The 17341-nt window shown below is 39.5% G+C and overlaps 1 protein-coding gene across 3 annotated transcripts in view; it reads right to left on the bottom strand.

Moving 5' to 3' along the window:
• UBE2J1 (ubiquitin conjugating enzyme E2 J1) overlaps positions 1–16784 on the bottom strand; it is a 29404-nt gene extending 12620 nt beyond the window's left edge. The window contains exons 1-6 of one of the 3 annotated variants that reach the window (XM_067294000.1): positions 16656–16784; positions 5776–5849; positions 3909–4040; positions 3257–3341; positions 1081–1186; positions 451–580 (exon numbers count right to left, since the gene is read on the bottom strand). In XM_067294000.1, coding sequence (XP_067150101.1) covers positions 451–580; positions 1081–1186; positions 3257–3341; positions 3909–4040; positions 5776–5849; positions 16656–16686 — 558 coding nt within the window. In that variant the 5' untranslated portion in view covers positions 16687–16784. Of the gene's footprint in view, positions 1–450; positions 581–1080; positions 1187–3256; positions 3342–3908; positions 4041–5775; positions 5850–10675; positions 10695–16270; positions 16295–16655 lie in introns of those variants that run through there. The other 2 variants (XM_067294001.1, XM_013949010.2) reach the window with 2 other exon arrangements.
• Between the last annotated feature and the right edge of the window lie 557 nt (positions 16785–17341).

Raw genomic sequence — 17341 nt, 5'->3', positions numbered from 1 at the left:
CAGTTCAAAAGAATTTGCAATCATTTTTCTGTGTGAATATGCTTTATTCCTTCCATAAGCCAAAAGAAAAAAAAAATCATAAAAGAAAATAAAAATTAATTAGCTTTGCCCAAACTTTCCTAAAATATTTATGATCATACCCAGTCTGGAGAATTTCACCAAGTTATTTTTGACTGAAAACACAGAACTAAAAGCAACATAGTTAGGTAGTTTTTAACCACAAGAGTCATCCACTGGCACTATAACCAATCAATCAGTGCTTGAGATGCACGGTTTATTAGTTGGCATGTTCTCAGAGACCCAGACCTATTTCCCTCCTTCAGTCTATCCCCCCAAAAATAGGTTCCCATGCACCGATTATGAATGTTTGTGAAATTAGAAACATTACTGCAATTTACATTTTTTTCAATTTCTGTACAAGAAACAGAGAAAAAAGTTCAGTTACTTCACCTTGAAGCTAATTTGTCTGGCAAGTTCTTTAGCCTCTTCGTCTGCCTGGCTTGACACACTTCCTGATGTTAGTGGTAAGAGGGCTGTCTTCATAGATGCGCCACATATTTCACAACAGAAGTCTTGTGACCTAGCCACAAACGACATAGCTCAGAATGGCATGTTCTCGTACTATTCCCATATGCTTGTTTAAGCAAACTATTAGCAAAACAATCCACAGAAAGACAAGTGGTGTCAAGACCAGGAACTTAAAAGTACTTCCCCTCGCCTCCAACTTGCACTGACGAGAGGCAACGGGCACAAAATGAAACACAGGAAGTTCCGTCTGAACATAACAAAAGCTTTTTTACTGTGAGGGTTGCAGAACACTGCAACAGGATGCCCAGAGAGGTTGTGGAGTCTCCTTCCTTGGAGATATGCAAAAGCCATCTGGACACAATCCTGGGCAACCTGCTCTAGGTGACCCTGCTTGACTGGGGCGTTGGACTAGATGATCTCCAGAGGTCCCTTCCAACCTCAACCATTCTGTGATATTTATATACACACACACACACACAAGCACTATAAAATACATGTGCTAAAAAAATCAGATCCAAATTTGTCACCTACATTAACAAACTTAATACTTACTTCTTTGCAAGAGCTCTTCTTTCTTCTGGCGTGTAATCTAGAGATCCTATGGCTCCTTCACCTTTGGTTGGCATAAATCCGATAATGGCTAGTAAAGCTGTTCTTACTAAAATTGGAAAACAGATACAAAATAGGTTGCAGAAACAACTGCTATTTCATCCGACTCTACATTCAATATAAAACCTATGGAGTTTTGCTTACAAAATGAAGTTTTATCCAAAGAAGTCTGAATTTCATGCAAGCAGCACTCGGTTTTTGTAACTGTTTTTTTGTTTGTTTTTTTTTAACTTCATATTATATGCAAAAGGTAAGGGCTTAATCTTCCATCAACCAACACAGAGAAGGAAAGCTAAGTTGTCACAAAAATGTTGTGTCAATGTAAAGATTAGCATATTTGATTAAAACAATGTTCTTAGAAATGCGAGCAATTAAAATCAATCTTTCATGAAGTCTCTCTTTTTCCTCAATAACATGCTAACAATGGCTTGGTATTTTGGTTAGCTCTCCTATATTAGCCAAGATTTGTAATGAGAAGAATAGAATAAAATGAAATAGTTTATTAAACCCTAAACAGCCCGGTAAAATCGAGACTTTAAAAATGGTCTCTGAAGAAAGATGGTATGGCAGAATAATATAAAAATAGGGAATGTGGAAGAGACAGATCCATAAGGCATTCTACATTCATAACAGAACTGTCAAATAAAACATCTCTTTTGACAACATCTATCCTTCAATTTTGCTTTACATACACTAATGAAATTTAAAAAGTCAAGGCACTTTACCAGTGGATTTGGTAAATAAATAGCAAGTGCAAATAAACATCACAAAATAGATACAGCATGTATACCCCTTCTCTTCAGAAGACAATATTATCTGCTCTTTAAAAATAAAAAAGCCTTTATGAAAGTTGAAAAGTGATCTACTCGAAGACTCTTACAGCTTCTCCAGCTACATGAAATATCTGTATCTCTCCTTCAGGAGAATATGATGATTTGTAAAGAACACCAATAGGAGTCTTGGTTTAGCATAATTCTCTGATCAAACTTTAATCTTATCAACATATTTAAAACATGCAACTGATATCCAAAGAGAATCCATGAACTAAAATCAGAATTGCATATACACACACAAGGAAATATTGCCTTGGCTACATCTTGCTGACTCTCCTAGTCTCTACAGGAATGGCACTTTACAAAAAAAAATAAAAAAAAAAAATCAGTTATTCTGAACTAGGACTGTGTTGTCTTTCGTTTTCAATGTTCACTTACTGTAGAGCACAGTGTCAGAATTAAAAGCTGACCACACTCAACACCATTGGTATTCAAAGCTAATTTTGCTGATTAGAATAAAAAAAGTAAAGTAACAGAATTTAGAAGTATTTTACATAAAAACAATTAAAACAAAACTAAGAAAATATTTAGTGGTTGCAGAATTCTCCTTATTGACTTGGGCATGCAATCATTAATAGCTTACCATCATCCCTTAGTTTCTCAAACCTTTCACCTTACCTTTATTTAATATCATCCCCAAATCCTCCTATGTCCCTCTTTCATTACTCTACAGTTCTCCAATTCTCCAGTATTTTTTGCTCCTTCAAAAACTATTTTCTTCTTCCCACTATAAGATCTCCAACTGTCTCTCACACATACCGCTCCTAACAGGAAAAATGTGCCGCTAAGAAAGCTTGCATGTTTGTGTGGGGTGGAACATCTACAACAGAAACTGAATTCCATATTTTTACTCAAAGTTAGGGTCTGCATAATGAATTATGATATAAATGCAATTTCCATTTATTCTTTTAACATCATAATAATCAAACATTTCTGATAATAGCATCATTAGCTTGTAATTCAGTTCGTCTTTGTTCTGTTTTCTTCTTTCAGCTTTTAAATAAAAGGAATTTCACTAAACATTTCAATTGAAGTTTACTGGAAATAAATTAATAGGAAGTTTAACCACTAACACATGCAAAACCATAAAAAAGTTCCTTCTTTCTGCTCACTTCTCAAAGGTTTCTTAGAGTTCAGGGAGACATAAGAGAAGTTTTGCTAAACATTAGTCTACTTATCAAGAAAAATATCAGTGAAGTAGTACTATAGCATTGCTTGTGAGATTTTTCAGTTTAAAGATCTACTTGCTTGGCGAGGATAATATTTTCTGAAAAACTGTTACTTACTACTCCATGAAGGCTGCCATGTTTCAGGATGATGCCCTGAGATGCTTAAACAAATTTTCTTCCCCACTTCAAACCTGCCATTGGCCTTTAAAGGAAGAAGGAAGATATAACAAAAAGTGCTTGAAGTTAACTCTTTTTGGTAGAGGGTATAAAAACTATGATAAAATAAATCAATATGCAAACAATATTTGATAATTAAATTTTAATTAAATTCTTTGATTGTTGTTCAGCCAGGTGGCTTCACTGTTGCTCCTGTAATCCACAAACAACACAGAGAGCCTGAAAAGCTGTAGCTCTATGAAACTACATAGAAATGTGGACCTTTCCCCCATGACCCAGGTCCGCCTTGTTACATGTGCCAACACAGAGACTGAAGAGGCCCATGGAGGGAAGAGAAAGATTAGACCACTGCATTCACATCAGCAATGTGCTTACTCCTGGGGAAAACTTCCACGTATAGGGGCAAAGCTTTATGTAACTACAGAGTACCAAAGTTATTTTGGAAGACTTCTCATATTAAATTAGCAGTATTAACTGTACTACGCCACCTTTATTACAAAAATAATGATACCTTATATGCCAGGAATCTCTCTCTCAGATACCTAACGTTAAACTGATCATATAAAAAAGAATAGCTGGTAAATATGCTTACCGTCAGCAAAATAATGCTTGGTGGTTTCATGGGATATTCCGGTGGTAGTACTATTCGCCCATGATAAATTCCTCCATCAAAATCTGAATCTGGAGGGCCTCTAACAGTAAAGTGCCATTCAAAAAGATTATCCTAAAATGCCCCCACAAAAAAAGAAGAGTGCGTCAAAGAAGTAGACACCTAATCACCACTTTCTTGGAGCAAGGACAGGCTAAAGAAACACCAAATAGAAAAAGTTTTAAAATGAAAAAAAAAAGATCAAATGGAGAACAGGACAATCAACACTGTACTAAGGTTCTGGCTAAAAGGATGAAATATCATAACTTCGGGTAATTTTCTCACAAAATGGCTTTGTTGGAAAAGTCAAATTTATCACTCAAGCTTTTCACAGGAGTTATATCAATTATGACAAGAGTTTTATTACCTGAAAGATGGAAAACTCAGAGTCAACTAAGGGAAAAGCTGGGTCTTTGCCCCAGTGAATAAGAATTTCTACAGAACTGGGAATAGACCCACCCCAAATAAGAACATGATTGACAGCCTCCCCTCCCCTCTATACCCAATGCAACACAGGGTTTTGACTATGGCCCCAGAGAATTCCTATTCTCTTTTGTTTCTCCATGAAGAATTTTGAAAAAACTACCTTGCCTTACTGCATAGTAGGCGCAGTTTGAAATTTGGAACATTTTCATTGGACATGTAATTAACTTGTCTTTAAGTATTATTTCTTTAAGATTCTGCATTTGGCTTTCTGTACCAGACTTCCTGACACCTACAACTCACAAACTCCTACTGTTATCACAGGAGTCCAACGAGGCTTGCTGTCAGTGAATGAGATCTCATGACTAATGCTGAATGTTGGCATTGCAGGGCTGTGACAACCCATCTAGTTAAATTTTTTTCAAGGACGGAAGGGAACTGTCAACATTTCCAGCCTGCCTTTTCATCTGTCTCTCACTGCTCTCTTCCCAGTGAGTCACTGTTCCTACCCTGAAATAAGACCTTCATGTAAATTACTATTAACTGACAGCATGAATTAAATGTTACATTTCACCTCAGGAAGAGGGGGGCAGGAAGAAAGCAAGATACAGACAAGAACTGGTCAAGAATAAATATATTTTATAGCACCTAGAAACACGCACCTTGCTCTAAGTATGTTGTGTGCTACACATTTCTACAAACAACTAAATTAAATCCCAAAAGCGAGTATCACAAGACATTACATTTTTAATATTCTAGCAGAATCAGAATAGGTTTCCTTTTAAACTTCTAGTCACGAGAATTTCACTGTTCTCTCAGCCCAGAAACTTAACTGACTATTTAGAAGACCTCAAGAAGTGCCTATCTGTGGTGGAAACTAAATGTTCTTTCTTACAAGTCAATGCATCCAGAGCAGACCTGCACTCATTTAAAGGTCTTTCATGCAGTTTTTTGTACACAAAATAGGGAGTCCATGTAGATCATCTAGTTTTAAGTGTTTTGTAGAGCAACTCAGTAACTGAACCAGAAATCATTTTGGGGCATATAAAGCTCAACTTAAAACAGAATATATTTATGTAGTCTCAGAGCCTCAGGGGGGTGAGAATAAACACATTACACCCATGTGACACAACTGCTCAGGTGCAATGTAAAACTGTTATTATTATGTACTTTCATAAGAACTTGGTTCCATAAAAACATTAGATGTGGAATTCTGCCACTGATTTCCATCACAGGAAAATATATCAAAAGAAAGGAATTAATTTTAAGAAGGTGTACTGGTACCTAAAAATACAAATAAGTTTTTAATGTATATGCACACAGAGAACTTGGACCATCTACTACACAGGCTAATGACAAGCTCCTGCAAACATACGGAGAAACAAACCTCCAAAGGTTGTGCATGGTAATGATCTGTAGGATCCTTCAGTTCTGCAGCTTCTTTCATTAAACGTTTGACAGCTGAAAAACAGAAAAATTTGGACAGGAAAATAAAGAAATAAATTAACACACGCTGCATAAAAAATAATAAGCATTCCTTGAAAGGCTCCTTTCAGCTAACACATCTTTTTCAGCACATCACAGCTTCTTCACATGAGTTAATAATCCAAGACACAAGATAAATTACTCACGCTGAATAAATGATTTAAATGAGTCATACAAACACAAAGTTATGGAAAATACTTTCCACGGCTACAGAGTTTCTCAAAAGAATGCCTGAACACTGGGATTAAAATGGTGTTAGATTATTAACTGCACCAAAGATATGAGGAAAACCATAAATGTCATTAACAGAGTTTCAGAGTTTAAATACAAGAGGTACAAGATCTATCCACCCTAACATTTAATTATAAAAGACATCCTGAGTATCTTTGAACAACTGCTGAAAAGCTTTATCCTGACACTTCATGGGAGTATTACCTGACTACTCCCTTACTTATCCCAAAGCAGGTCACAATAAGACTTGGGAAAAACCAATACACTGGGAAGTACAGGGAGATGCAGTATCCTTTGCACTAGATTATTTGAAAACACACATGCCCAGCCAGAAAAATTTACCCAGGCCTTTGCATTTTGAACTAACTACTAAGTGCAGACACACAGGCGTTTATCTATCTTAAAATTTAGGATGGGCTGTAGTTATCCTCTTCAATCTTCTTCCATTTCAGAACATGCAGTATCCTCTATATCTTCTGCATCTCCTTTCTCCTTCCCCTTCAGGAAGTTTTGTCCTATCATTTGTCCTGTCACTTTCCTTCATGCACACTAACTCCTAATAAAGCGTCAGCCAAACTGAAAAGAAGATTAAACCTACAAATCACAGACAAGAAATTCAAGGATGCCACCTCATGAATGAAGTTAGGTAGAAAGTCTTTACTCCCTCCTGCTTGCTGGGAAAAGTGAAAATACTGAAATTCCCTCCTTAAGATGCTCTATGGGAACAGGATGCCTTACTCCATCTTCCACCCTCAAATTCAAACTAAAATACTTGTGAAAGTCCCATTCACGTAATTGTCTAATTATGAAGAAGGAGAAACACTGTCCAAATTCCCTTTCACAATAGCTTAATGGTAACCCTGAAAGTGAAACATAATTCCTCAAATTTACAAAGCCTGGCATTACCGACAGACCATCACTTACTCAGCTGCACAACACTGTGAGGGAAGCTATTCTAAATCTTCCTGCAGAATAATTTTAATTTCAATCTACTGTGAGAAGTTCTCCTGACCTTTTCTTCCTTTGCAGTTCTTGAAAGCTCTAAACAACAGCAAAAGTTCAAAGACAGCACTTCTTACAAACCGAAAAGCAAGCAGACTACACCCAAATTTGCTACTGCTTAATTTTTTGCTAAATTTGCTTAATTCTGCTACTTCCAGAGCAAGGTGTCAATAAAACACGCTGCAGAACCCATGAGATCACCCAACAGATAGTAACATCCGAAATCCACTAAAAAATTATTCCTCTCTTCCATCTGCATTAAGGTTTACCTGTTCATTAGCAAGGAATAATAAGAAAACCTGCCTGAACCAGAAAAGGCTGCAGACCTGGAGCTGCTTCACAGCCAACAAATCTGGTTACTTTCCTTTCATGAAAAAAAGAGTGGAAGAAACCAGGACAAGCTAACTCAGGAGTCAGCACTCCATCCAGAGCAAAAGGCTAACCATGAAAAGACTGAAAACATATATAATGAAGCCTAAAAAGGGCAAGACAAAATAGTTCTGGATTACAAGGCAGACAACTCTGTTATTAAGGTTTCCTGGACCAGGGACCAACCTAGAAAACAAATACTTTTAGTAACATTATATGCAGTTATCTTTGTTAATTGAGGAAAAGCTAACTATACAGCCAAAAAAAAAGTCAAGACTGCTCTACAGAAGACTCCTGGCACTCTGGGAAAGGCTTGCACACAGCCTTTCTCATTTATTCCAAAAGGCACAGCCTTTTTGCTCCTCAGATACAGGGCTGAATGCCAGCAGCAAGAGTCAGAATTAGAAAAACCAAGAATTCGCACTGAGAAGGAACCAAGACAGCAGACAGGCAAGGAGCTCAGGCCGGAGGACTCCTGTTAAGTAGTAGTTAAAAATTAAGCAATTTAAAGCATGCTGTTTTAGATGTTTTTATATCTAATTAACATTGCTAGAGATATTGTATATATTTTCTTAAAGCACTATCTTATTATCAAGAAGCCAGACTAGAGGTACTTTATGCTAAGAAGTCAGAATAAAATACACTGGAAGAATATGTAATATTCCACTCAGAGCATGTAAAAAAATATACTAAAAAATATAATATAGCTCTTGTATACCACAGAGATAATTTGCCTATCAAAAATTTTCAATATTAAACAGCCTAGTATATCTTAAGAAAAAGAAGCATGTGTATTTCCATGTTGTTGAAAAATGCCAGCTAACAAGTTGCAAAGAACAGTCTTGTCCAATAAAGGTTTATAAGAAATCATAAGCCAGTGAAAAAGAGAGTTAAATTGTTTCTTCAAATATAGCTGCAGTATCCATAAACAAAGTCCCTCCTTTTGCTAGTGGAAATTGCAATAGAAGAAACAAAAATAATTTAGAAAGTCTGGCTGCACTAGTACACGACACTCTTATCAACTCATTAAAAAGTGAGTTTTGATACAAAATGTGGTACTTCAATCTACTTAAAAATCACACTGAGTCATCTGAATAATTGTTTGGCAATGTCTGAAGAATGAGAACATTTTGGACCTATTCAAAACAAAGAATTTCAGACTGTCAGTGAAGTCAAAAGCATCACTAACTCAACCGAAAGAAACTTCAAATCAAGATGTTAGATTTGCCTAAGATAGGTATTAAAGTCAAAATAAATCAAGATTTTTTTAATGTATGTCTGTCAACATGAAAAATAACTGTATTTTCACAGAAACAAGCTGCAACAATTTAAAATAATACTCCTTGAAATTAAATATTGAGGAAATCAAGTTTTCTGGTATAACTCTACAGAGCAAAGAAGAATCCCTTTCTGGCAGGAGAGGACAAGAAGGAGGAATAGCTCTGTGCTGTCCTGGGGAAGAAAGGAAAGAAAAGGCTCTACGGATCAAAAGCTCTGCTTGACAAACTGACTCTTCTTTTACACAAAACTTAAAGGATTTTTTTGAAAAGCAAAATGTGGATGTTAAAATACAAGAAATACACTTCAAATTGGAAGCCACCAAGTTACTTTGTTCCTGCCAGAAATGCATCCAGGCAGACAAATTTTGATCGTTATTTATGTTATTTCACAACAACAACATGGTTCCTGGTTAAATCCAATTTCTTGTTATTATGTCTAGGTTAAGCTATCCTGCAATTTCTATTCAATACAATTCCTTCTCTTGAACCTATCTTGAAGTCATGTTCAAGCATTTCTGCTGTTATGCCTATTTAGCACAGTCTGCACGTCACAGCAAAGGAAAACATTCTATATGCAGAAAATGGAAGTGCATAATCTTTACAAATGTAAATATTACTGCTTAAAGGGATGACAGGAGTTGAACATCAGTAGTGTTCACCTTACTACAGTATTATACTGCTATCGTCTGTTATCATGAAAATAAAAATAAAGCTTTAAAAGAAAGCAGTTATTTTTAGCCTTGCAGAAGTTTGTTTTATTAGTCTAAAGTATTAGCAAGGTGAGATTGTAGTTCATTTTTATAAATCTGTAAACTGTACACATGGCAATCAAATGAGCTGACCAGGGTTACCGGATTATACTAATGTAAACATAGCACGCCACAGGATTTATTTCAGTATAACAAAGTGGTGTGCCTTTTGAAAACAAGAACCCTGACACCGTTACAAGCTTCCTAAAGATCTGTTATACCATCTGCAAAAACCACTAGCAATCAGGCACAAGAACTCAACAAAAAGAAACAGATCTGGGTGAGGCGAGAGGTAAGGCTGAGTGGGGTGGCACTCCAGTCAAACTGAAGTTAAAAAGCACATGGATGCTTAGGCCTCAGTTCAGCAAGGCTTAACTCCTGCATGTAACAAGAAATCCTTGTGTGCGTGTAAAGGTGATTACAGGATCACCAGTGAAACAAATTTATATTTAAGTGATCAGGGTTCTGTGTGACAGTATCTTTCTCAATGGATAGCAACAATTTCATTCTATCAGTTTTCAGTTCTTCCCTTTGAAAAAAATACATAACAAAAATTAGCAAATAAAGGAGTCCAAAATAGTTGGAATAATGCTAAAGATCTTTTAATCTTTCAAGTTGACTTATCAGATCTAGAAAAGAAGGAATAAAACAAACTGACATCTTTTACTGCTGCAAATACTTTCTATTTTTTCTGCCTGCTATAAATAAAATGTTTCCATTTCAAAAAAGATTTAGAGATCTACTTAGAAGAAACACAGAAAAAGTAGTCATTTTTCTCATGACTCTGTTGACTAAGACAGCATAGCTAAAGATGCAGTTTACTTATCAAATCTGCCCAGGTTTTCCAATTAACTTAGATTAACATAGCATTTATATAATACTCTTCATCCCAGAGAATCTTTAACTACTTAGTCCACTTAACATATTAGAAAACATAGGTCCATCTTCATTACCTGCTTGCCTATCAATGAGACTACTATCTACAATTAGAAAAATAAAGAGAGTATCGTACTTCATTAAAATCTCACTATAAATTTTAGATAAAAATTAGGTCTCTTAAATCAGACTATACTCAATGTCATGGCTGACATTTTGGGAAAGTCCTTTTAAAACCAGCTGTGACCGATTAGGACCTCCTTTTTCTTTCTTTTTTCCCTCCTCTGCTCAGTACCTGACTGCTGAGCCAACAGTGCCTTGTGCCTGGCCGGTGTAACCACCAAGCGGCTTGAGAGCGCAGAGGAAGCAGTGCCACCTACTGAATCACCAGCAGCAATTTCCCCAGCAACCCCACACACCTTTGAGCCCACTTACTCAAACATTCTCTACCTGCATTCAAAAGAAAGCACAGGTTATTAAAGGCAAGGCAAAATTCATTTCGGGGGGTGGGGGGGGTGAACAACAGTAAAGTCGGTCAACCTTTTAATTGCATGAAGACTGAATCGCACCAAAAAAAGAGTCAGGATTAAATTTGTGTTTAAAGCACATAGGATTTCTCGTAAGACAACAACACTCAATGAGCTTCGACATCTTAAATCAAAAAAAATCACTTTAAGTGATGAGGTCACCAAACAAGCAAGTAAGAAAAAAATAGTTAGAGCAAAGAGTCTTATCAGATTGGATATTTATGCAATACTTTTACTATAGCTCTTTGAAATGGAGAATTATACCTCGTACATAGGTGCCATACTCTCTAGAGAATGGTTTGTTAAAACTAAACACAGAGAGACACTAACAGGTTCGCAGTCACCTGCATAGTGTCACTATCTGTGTGTCACCTACTCCAGTACAGATGAGATTTTCCCAGACAGCTTAAACTCCGTGAATGATACATGATCATTAGTGAATTAAACTACAATAGAGAAAAAGGGACTTGAGACAGAAAAGTACTATGAAATATAAGTTACAATCCTTTTACAGAATAGAGTATTAAATAGTATCCACTCTAGAAGTAAAACTAAGTAACCAGACTTTTATTTAAGCAAGCTCCACATTACTAATGCTTTTGCCCTTCCCCTTGCATTCCTTGTATTTATTTGTTTTTCACCACTTCTCTTTTCCCTTTTGAGTTCACGTCTGACTTTAATTAGATACATCAAATTCCTACATATATTTTTGTATGTTATTTTACAAAAATGTGATTACATTCTCAGAAAATAAATTTTTCCATCACTTATTCAGGCAGCTAAAATTTGCACAGCAGCTTATAGTCACTTCTTAATTTTGAATGACTACATTTAAATGAAGAGACTACGTTTAAAGTTTCATTAGGACTGAGAGACACAACCTTTCTTCGTAAGAAAAACGTGCATGTCCCAATCACATCCATCCAAAATAAAACCCCTGGAAGACAGATGAAACTTTCAGTTTAGCTAGTCCTTAAACCACTGACTAGGAGAATACATTATATATTCTGTTTTTATGCTCTTTTCCTAAGCATTCCCTACTGCTTCTGTCCATGACAGGATAGTGGACTGCATAAATCTTTGCTCTGAAAGCTCAGGAACAGAAGCCTGAAAGAACATAATTAAATCAGACCAAAGTTCATTTATATCCAAATTTTTAGTGTTCTGAAACTAGAAAGCCAGCAGGGAAAGCAACCCATAATACTAATGATCCTTCCCATACGGCCAGTGACCACCTTGTCCTACAACATTAGAGGAATGGGCAAAATGAAGAAGAAATTAAAACCAGTTTTATGTGAACAGCGTCACAGTTCCCATTTTATGCTGTTCTTCCACGAGACATGTAGACAAAAAAATTGCTCTTACAAAACAGAACTGTGTGATTACAGATCCATAAAAATTCTCCGGGGCAATCATAGGATGCAAAAATTTTGCTTTAAAATTCAATTTGACAGTTGCTTTAACTTCTGCTGCAAGAACAAATGGAAATACTACCAGGTCACCAAGAAACAGGCCAGGTGGAGCTAAGGAATAGCTGCTTTACATCTCCAGAGCCTCATGTATATCCTTTCCCAAGACCCATCAGCCTCCTCCATTCATGCAAAGTATTCCGAGAACTGTAAAAAACAGAATACTTTCAGTTAGTCTATTCTTTTTTCTCTCACACTTGGAAGTGATGGACCTTTACTCTTTGCTTCCCTCAGAATAAGAGGCAGTACAGGACTCTTCCATACTATCTGTAGTTACATTTCAAAACAAACACTGCTCAGTCAACTTAACACAGAGGGACAAAACTTACAGAATGTAAAGAGCTTGTTAACACACCACAATCAAATAATGTTCTCAGCTTTAACATCTATTCAACTTTGCATTTTAAAAAAATTCTATTTTAATTTAATACATGAGAGATACTAAATAGCTCAGTAGCTGTTGGCTATTTTCTATTAACTGATTTTTATTAACAAATAACTGAGGTATATTCATTGAAAAGGAATACTAGTCTTTTTAATTGCAAAAAATATTAAGTGGAAAGAAAAGTATAATTTGTAGGAAAAGCAGTTATTTATCCCGCAGTAAATTTGTTGAAGGCGACAGCTAAGAGGATCACAATCTAGGCACGTGTGCCTCAGGCACACAAGATCCAAAACCACTGTCTCCTGGGCAGCAAATGCAGGACTCGCACTCCATGTCTCCCTCCACCTGCCCTCCCCAGGCCAGCAGTGCGGCAGCCATCCTTCAGTGCCCTTACCAGCCAAATTCTAATAAGGAGGTCTCCTAAAAACAAACAAACAAAATAAGGACCCCCAAAAACTAGTGAAAGAAAACACACATGGTTGTTGTGGGCACCCTGTGAATCACTGTAAATAGCTGTTCATAATTCTTCAGATGTGTCTGTGCTAACAACCACTCAGAAGACTGGTAACACCTGACATAGGAGATGAGATGGATGAATCCTGTCACTACAAAACAGTGACTACAAGATTTGGTGTCTGATCTTGCAGCAGGCTAAGTGTCACAGCACTTGGAAAAAAAGTAGAGAGATTATTCCAAATAGCTGTCTTATAAATTTCAGAAATAGGGATGTTCCTGAAGCATGAAGAGGATGCAGCTTTAGTCAGCAGAGCTTTAATATTGATGGAAGAGGTTTCTCAGCCATATGGTAGCAGGCTGGTACACACTGACTAATCCATTTTGAAATCCTAAGAAAGAAAATACCTTGCCCTTTTAAAAGTGCCAAAATAGAAATAAAAATATGAAGCAACAGCTTGAAAGGTTTTGTCTCATAGAGGCAACATAGAAGTCTGAAGTGTACAGTGTGAAATTTCTTCCCTTACAAAGATTATTATTTCTTCCCCAAAAGATCATTAAAAAAAAGGCACATTCATAGATTGTTTGAGGAGACAGCTTCAGGTGAGTGTCCCTATAGTCCTTGTTCTCTTAGAAAATAAATGACAGAAGTGAGTAGCAGCTTAGCACACAACCCTTTTCAAGCCCAGAACCAGAGCATCTATGACATTTAACTATGCATAACTTTAAAAGACTGTAACTGTCCACAGCACAAAATAATAAATATGCCAGGGTGAACATTTAAAAGGCAATTAACACTATTAACACGAATCAGAGAACCTGCGATCAGGAAGATGAACATTCTGACTAGCAGCAATGAGCAGCACGACAAATCTGTGTAGCAATATTGCTACAAATGTGATCAAGAGCACAAAAAAAATGAATGGCACTAGTGAGCCTAGCTGAGCCTCATTCATGAATCCGATCTAGTACACCTACTCATAAAAGTGGGATTCACGTAGCCGCATGACAGAAGTGCTTCAGCATGTGTCATAGCTTTATAGTGGAATTTGGCTTAAGATGAAGATTAATTAGAAGTGCAGGTTTCTTTTAGCAAAAATTTCTTATTTAAAAGGTGTTTTTCTTTAAACTCATGTTCAGTCTTTAATATTTTAAGCTATTTTTGACAAAGCCTGAAGGTACTATAATCGTGAAAGAAAATTTGCACTAAAAATAATAAATAGTATTTACTCTCTTTAAAGCTACTGAACTGATGGAAGTCACCAGCCAAGCATCTGGAACCTGAGTTTGCTCAAGTCTGAAAGCAGCATTCAACAGCAGAAGCCTCTTATGCAAGTACAGAACGATTATTTTCTTCACTTTATCTTGAGCCAGTGCATTCAAAATTCCAAAACCTGACTGAGAACTAAAGGTTAGAACCCTTGTTTGTCCTCTATTGACATCAGAGCAACAACAACAAAAATAGGCATGAGGACAGCTACTACTTCTAAAAATCTTAAAGAGCTCAGTTACCAAAAACAATCTATTCAGTTTGCAGATGACAGATAACTATTTGAAATGGTAAATATGGTGTATTTGTTCTTATGCATTTCAGTATATTTACATAAGCTAAAACTACCTTAAAATTAGAAAATTCTACATTTCCATCTTAAATCTTTAGTCGAACGGCAAGTGTTAAACTAACATTGTTAAACTACACATTTAACCATAACAAGACAGAAATTCATAAAACATACACTGAAATATTAAATAGTTATATATGCCTATCTACCTGGTTAGCAAAAAGAAGTGCCAGACTAAGTGTAATGGCTCTTCTTAGTAGAAAAAAAAAAAGTCTTTTTAATGAATAACAACTGTTGAAGAAACAATCTTTCTTTAAAAAACACAGTCAAAAAGGGACAATTTAAATAAATATTTCATGCCTATTGATTTAAGTGACTGTTGAAATGAGTGATTTAAATCAAGCCAAACTTTTTATTAATATGCTATACAGCTTATTTAATTTGGGAAAGTAAAACAGACCCATTGAATTAATCATTTATTTTTGCCAAATAAGCTTTATTTTGCTATGGAACAGCACAGGTGCTGAAAACCAATTTCAGGAAAGATAATTTTCTCTTAAAAACATGCAGGGCTAGAAACAACAGACGGGAGGAACATTTCTAAATTAAACCATACATATTTGCCCTCTCCACCCAGATCTCATGGGCATTGTCATACAGAACACCACCATTATTTCCAGTGACGTGGCCAACCATAACCGGTGAACATGTTTGCGTGGCCTTGCAAGTTCACATGGGCAACATACCCAGCGTATCTACCTAAAAAAGTCTGCCTTCCTGATATTTTAAAACAGAGAGAGAAAAGGATCACAAAGCAAATCATGTACTATCTTTGTATTATGCAATTTGGGTGTGAAGGGGAGGAGGGAACAGAAAACATAACTTAGCAATAGATTCATCACCATATGAGGCATGTTTTGTAAATAAGCCTCTCATTTACATCTGCAGAGTACAGGTCATCATAATGTTAACTCCCTCCCCACCTCCTGTGTTGGAAATAGGACAGCATGGCTGAAGATTAAAGCCACTGCTTCAGCACAGTACAGCTGTTAATACCTACTTCCCAAGACAGGATTAGGGAGAGCAGGGCAGGGACCAAACCACAAACCCAACCAGCCCTTACACCTGTGGAATGGGATATTTGATGCCATTCTTGTTTCAGAAGCGATAGTACTCCTGTCGCACATGCAATTTCCAGAAGGTTTAAGCATGGCACTGTCAGCGAGAGGCCCTTGCGCCAGTAAAACCATATGGGATCGGGTCTATGTTCCACTTCCCTTCCTAGCACAGAGCTGCGTCTGGAGGCGCCTCTCACACCTCTGGAGACACCGCCCACTGCAGGAACTCCAGGGAACTTCTGTGTCCACCTCGATGGAGATTGCCATCAGCGTGCACGGTAACACAGGGCACAGCCAGCAACTCCAGCTCTGGGAGAACCGCCGCGCCACGCCGAGCAGCCGGGCCGTGGGGACCCGGCTCCCAGCACACATGTACCTGGAAAAGAGCCGACGCGCAGGGGAACCGCCACCTCCGCAGCCGCCTGCTCCAGGGCCGCCCGGGCGGCGTGGCTGCCAAACGCGGGATAACCTAGACTCTCCAGGACAGATTATAATTCGGGGACAGTTTTCAACTTCTTCGCGGCCTGAGGCAAAAGCAACCCAGGCCGCCACGGCCGCAGCAGGGCGCCGGCGGCCGGGCCCCGCACCTGCCCCGCTCCCCTCGCCCCGCCGCCGCGGCCCCCGCCGGGCCGGGCCGGGCCGGGCGAGGCACCGGCCGTGCCCGCGCCGCCCCCCCTCGCCCCGCAGCCGCGGCCCGGCCGCGAGGCCGGGCCGCCGGGGTCGGGCCCGGGGCCTCCCGGGCGCCGCTCCGCGCCACCTACCCGGGCTCTTGAGGTTGTAGCGGACCTCCATGGCGGCGGGCGCCTCCCTCTGCAACGTCTCCGCCACCGGCGCCCGCAGCCGCTCCCGGCAGCGGGGGGAGGGGGAGGAAGAGGAGGGGGAGGGGAAGGAGGAAGGCCCGGCCCGGGCCCGCCTCGCCTCGCCTCGCCTCGCTCGGGAGCCTCTCGTGACGTGGCAGCGGCGGCCCCGCCGGCCCCGCGCAGGGAGGCACCTGCCGCGCCGCGGCGGCCGCTGCCCTGGGGCCGCCCGGGAGGGCGGCGGCGGCGGCGGCGGCCCCGCGGCCCCGGAGCGCCCGAGCTGCGCGTCCTTCCCTGCCGCCGCGTGGCGGAGCGGGCCGGTCCCTCCCGGCCAGAGGCGGAACGCAGCCGCGGCCCCAGCGCGCGGGGCACTGGCAACGGTCCCGAAGCGACGAGGCCGCCGCTGCGGCAGCGCTGCGGACGGGCCTGGCGCCGCTCTGCCTGCGGGCAGGCCGGGCCCGCGCCCACCTCGGGCCGCGCCGTCCCCCGCGCCCGGCCTAAGCGGGGAAGCGCTGAGGCGCCCCGCGGGAGCCGCCCTGCGGGCCCGGGGGCTCCCTGAAAGGGAGGGCAGAGGGCCCGCGCGGGGTTGTCGCCGCACCTCGTCCCCGGCCCCGGCTGCGGGAGTCGCGGGGCGAGGTGCCGGGAGGAGG

Source organism: Apteryx mantelli, chromosome 3 (genome assembly GCF_036417845.1).
Source record: "Apteryx mantelli isolate bAptMan1 chromosome 3, bAptMan1.hap1, whole genome shotgun sequence".
Lineage (NCBI taxonomy): Eukaryota > Metazoa > Chordata > Aves > Apterygiformes > Apterygidae > Apteryx > Apteryx mantelli.
The sequence above is the reverse complement of the archived record's forward strand: the minus strand, read 5'-3'. Positions and strand labels throughout refer to the sequence as shown.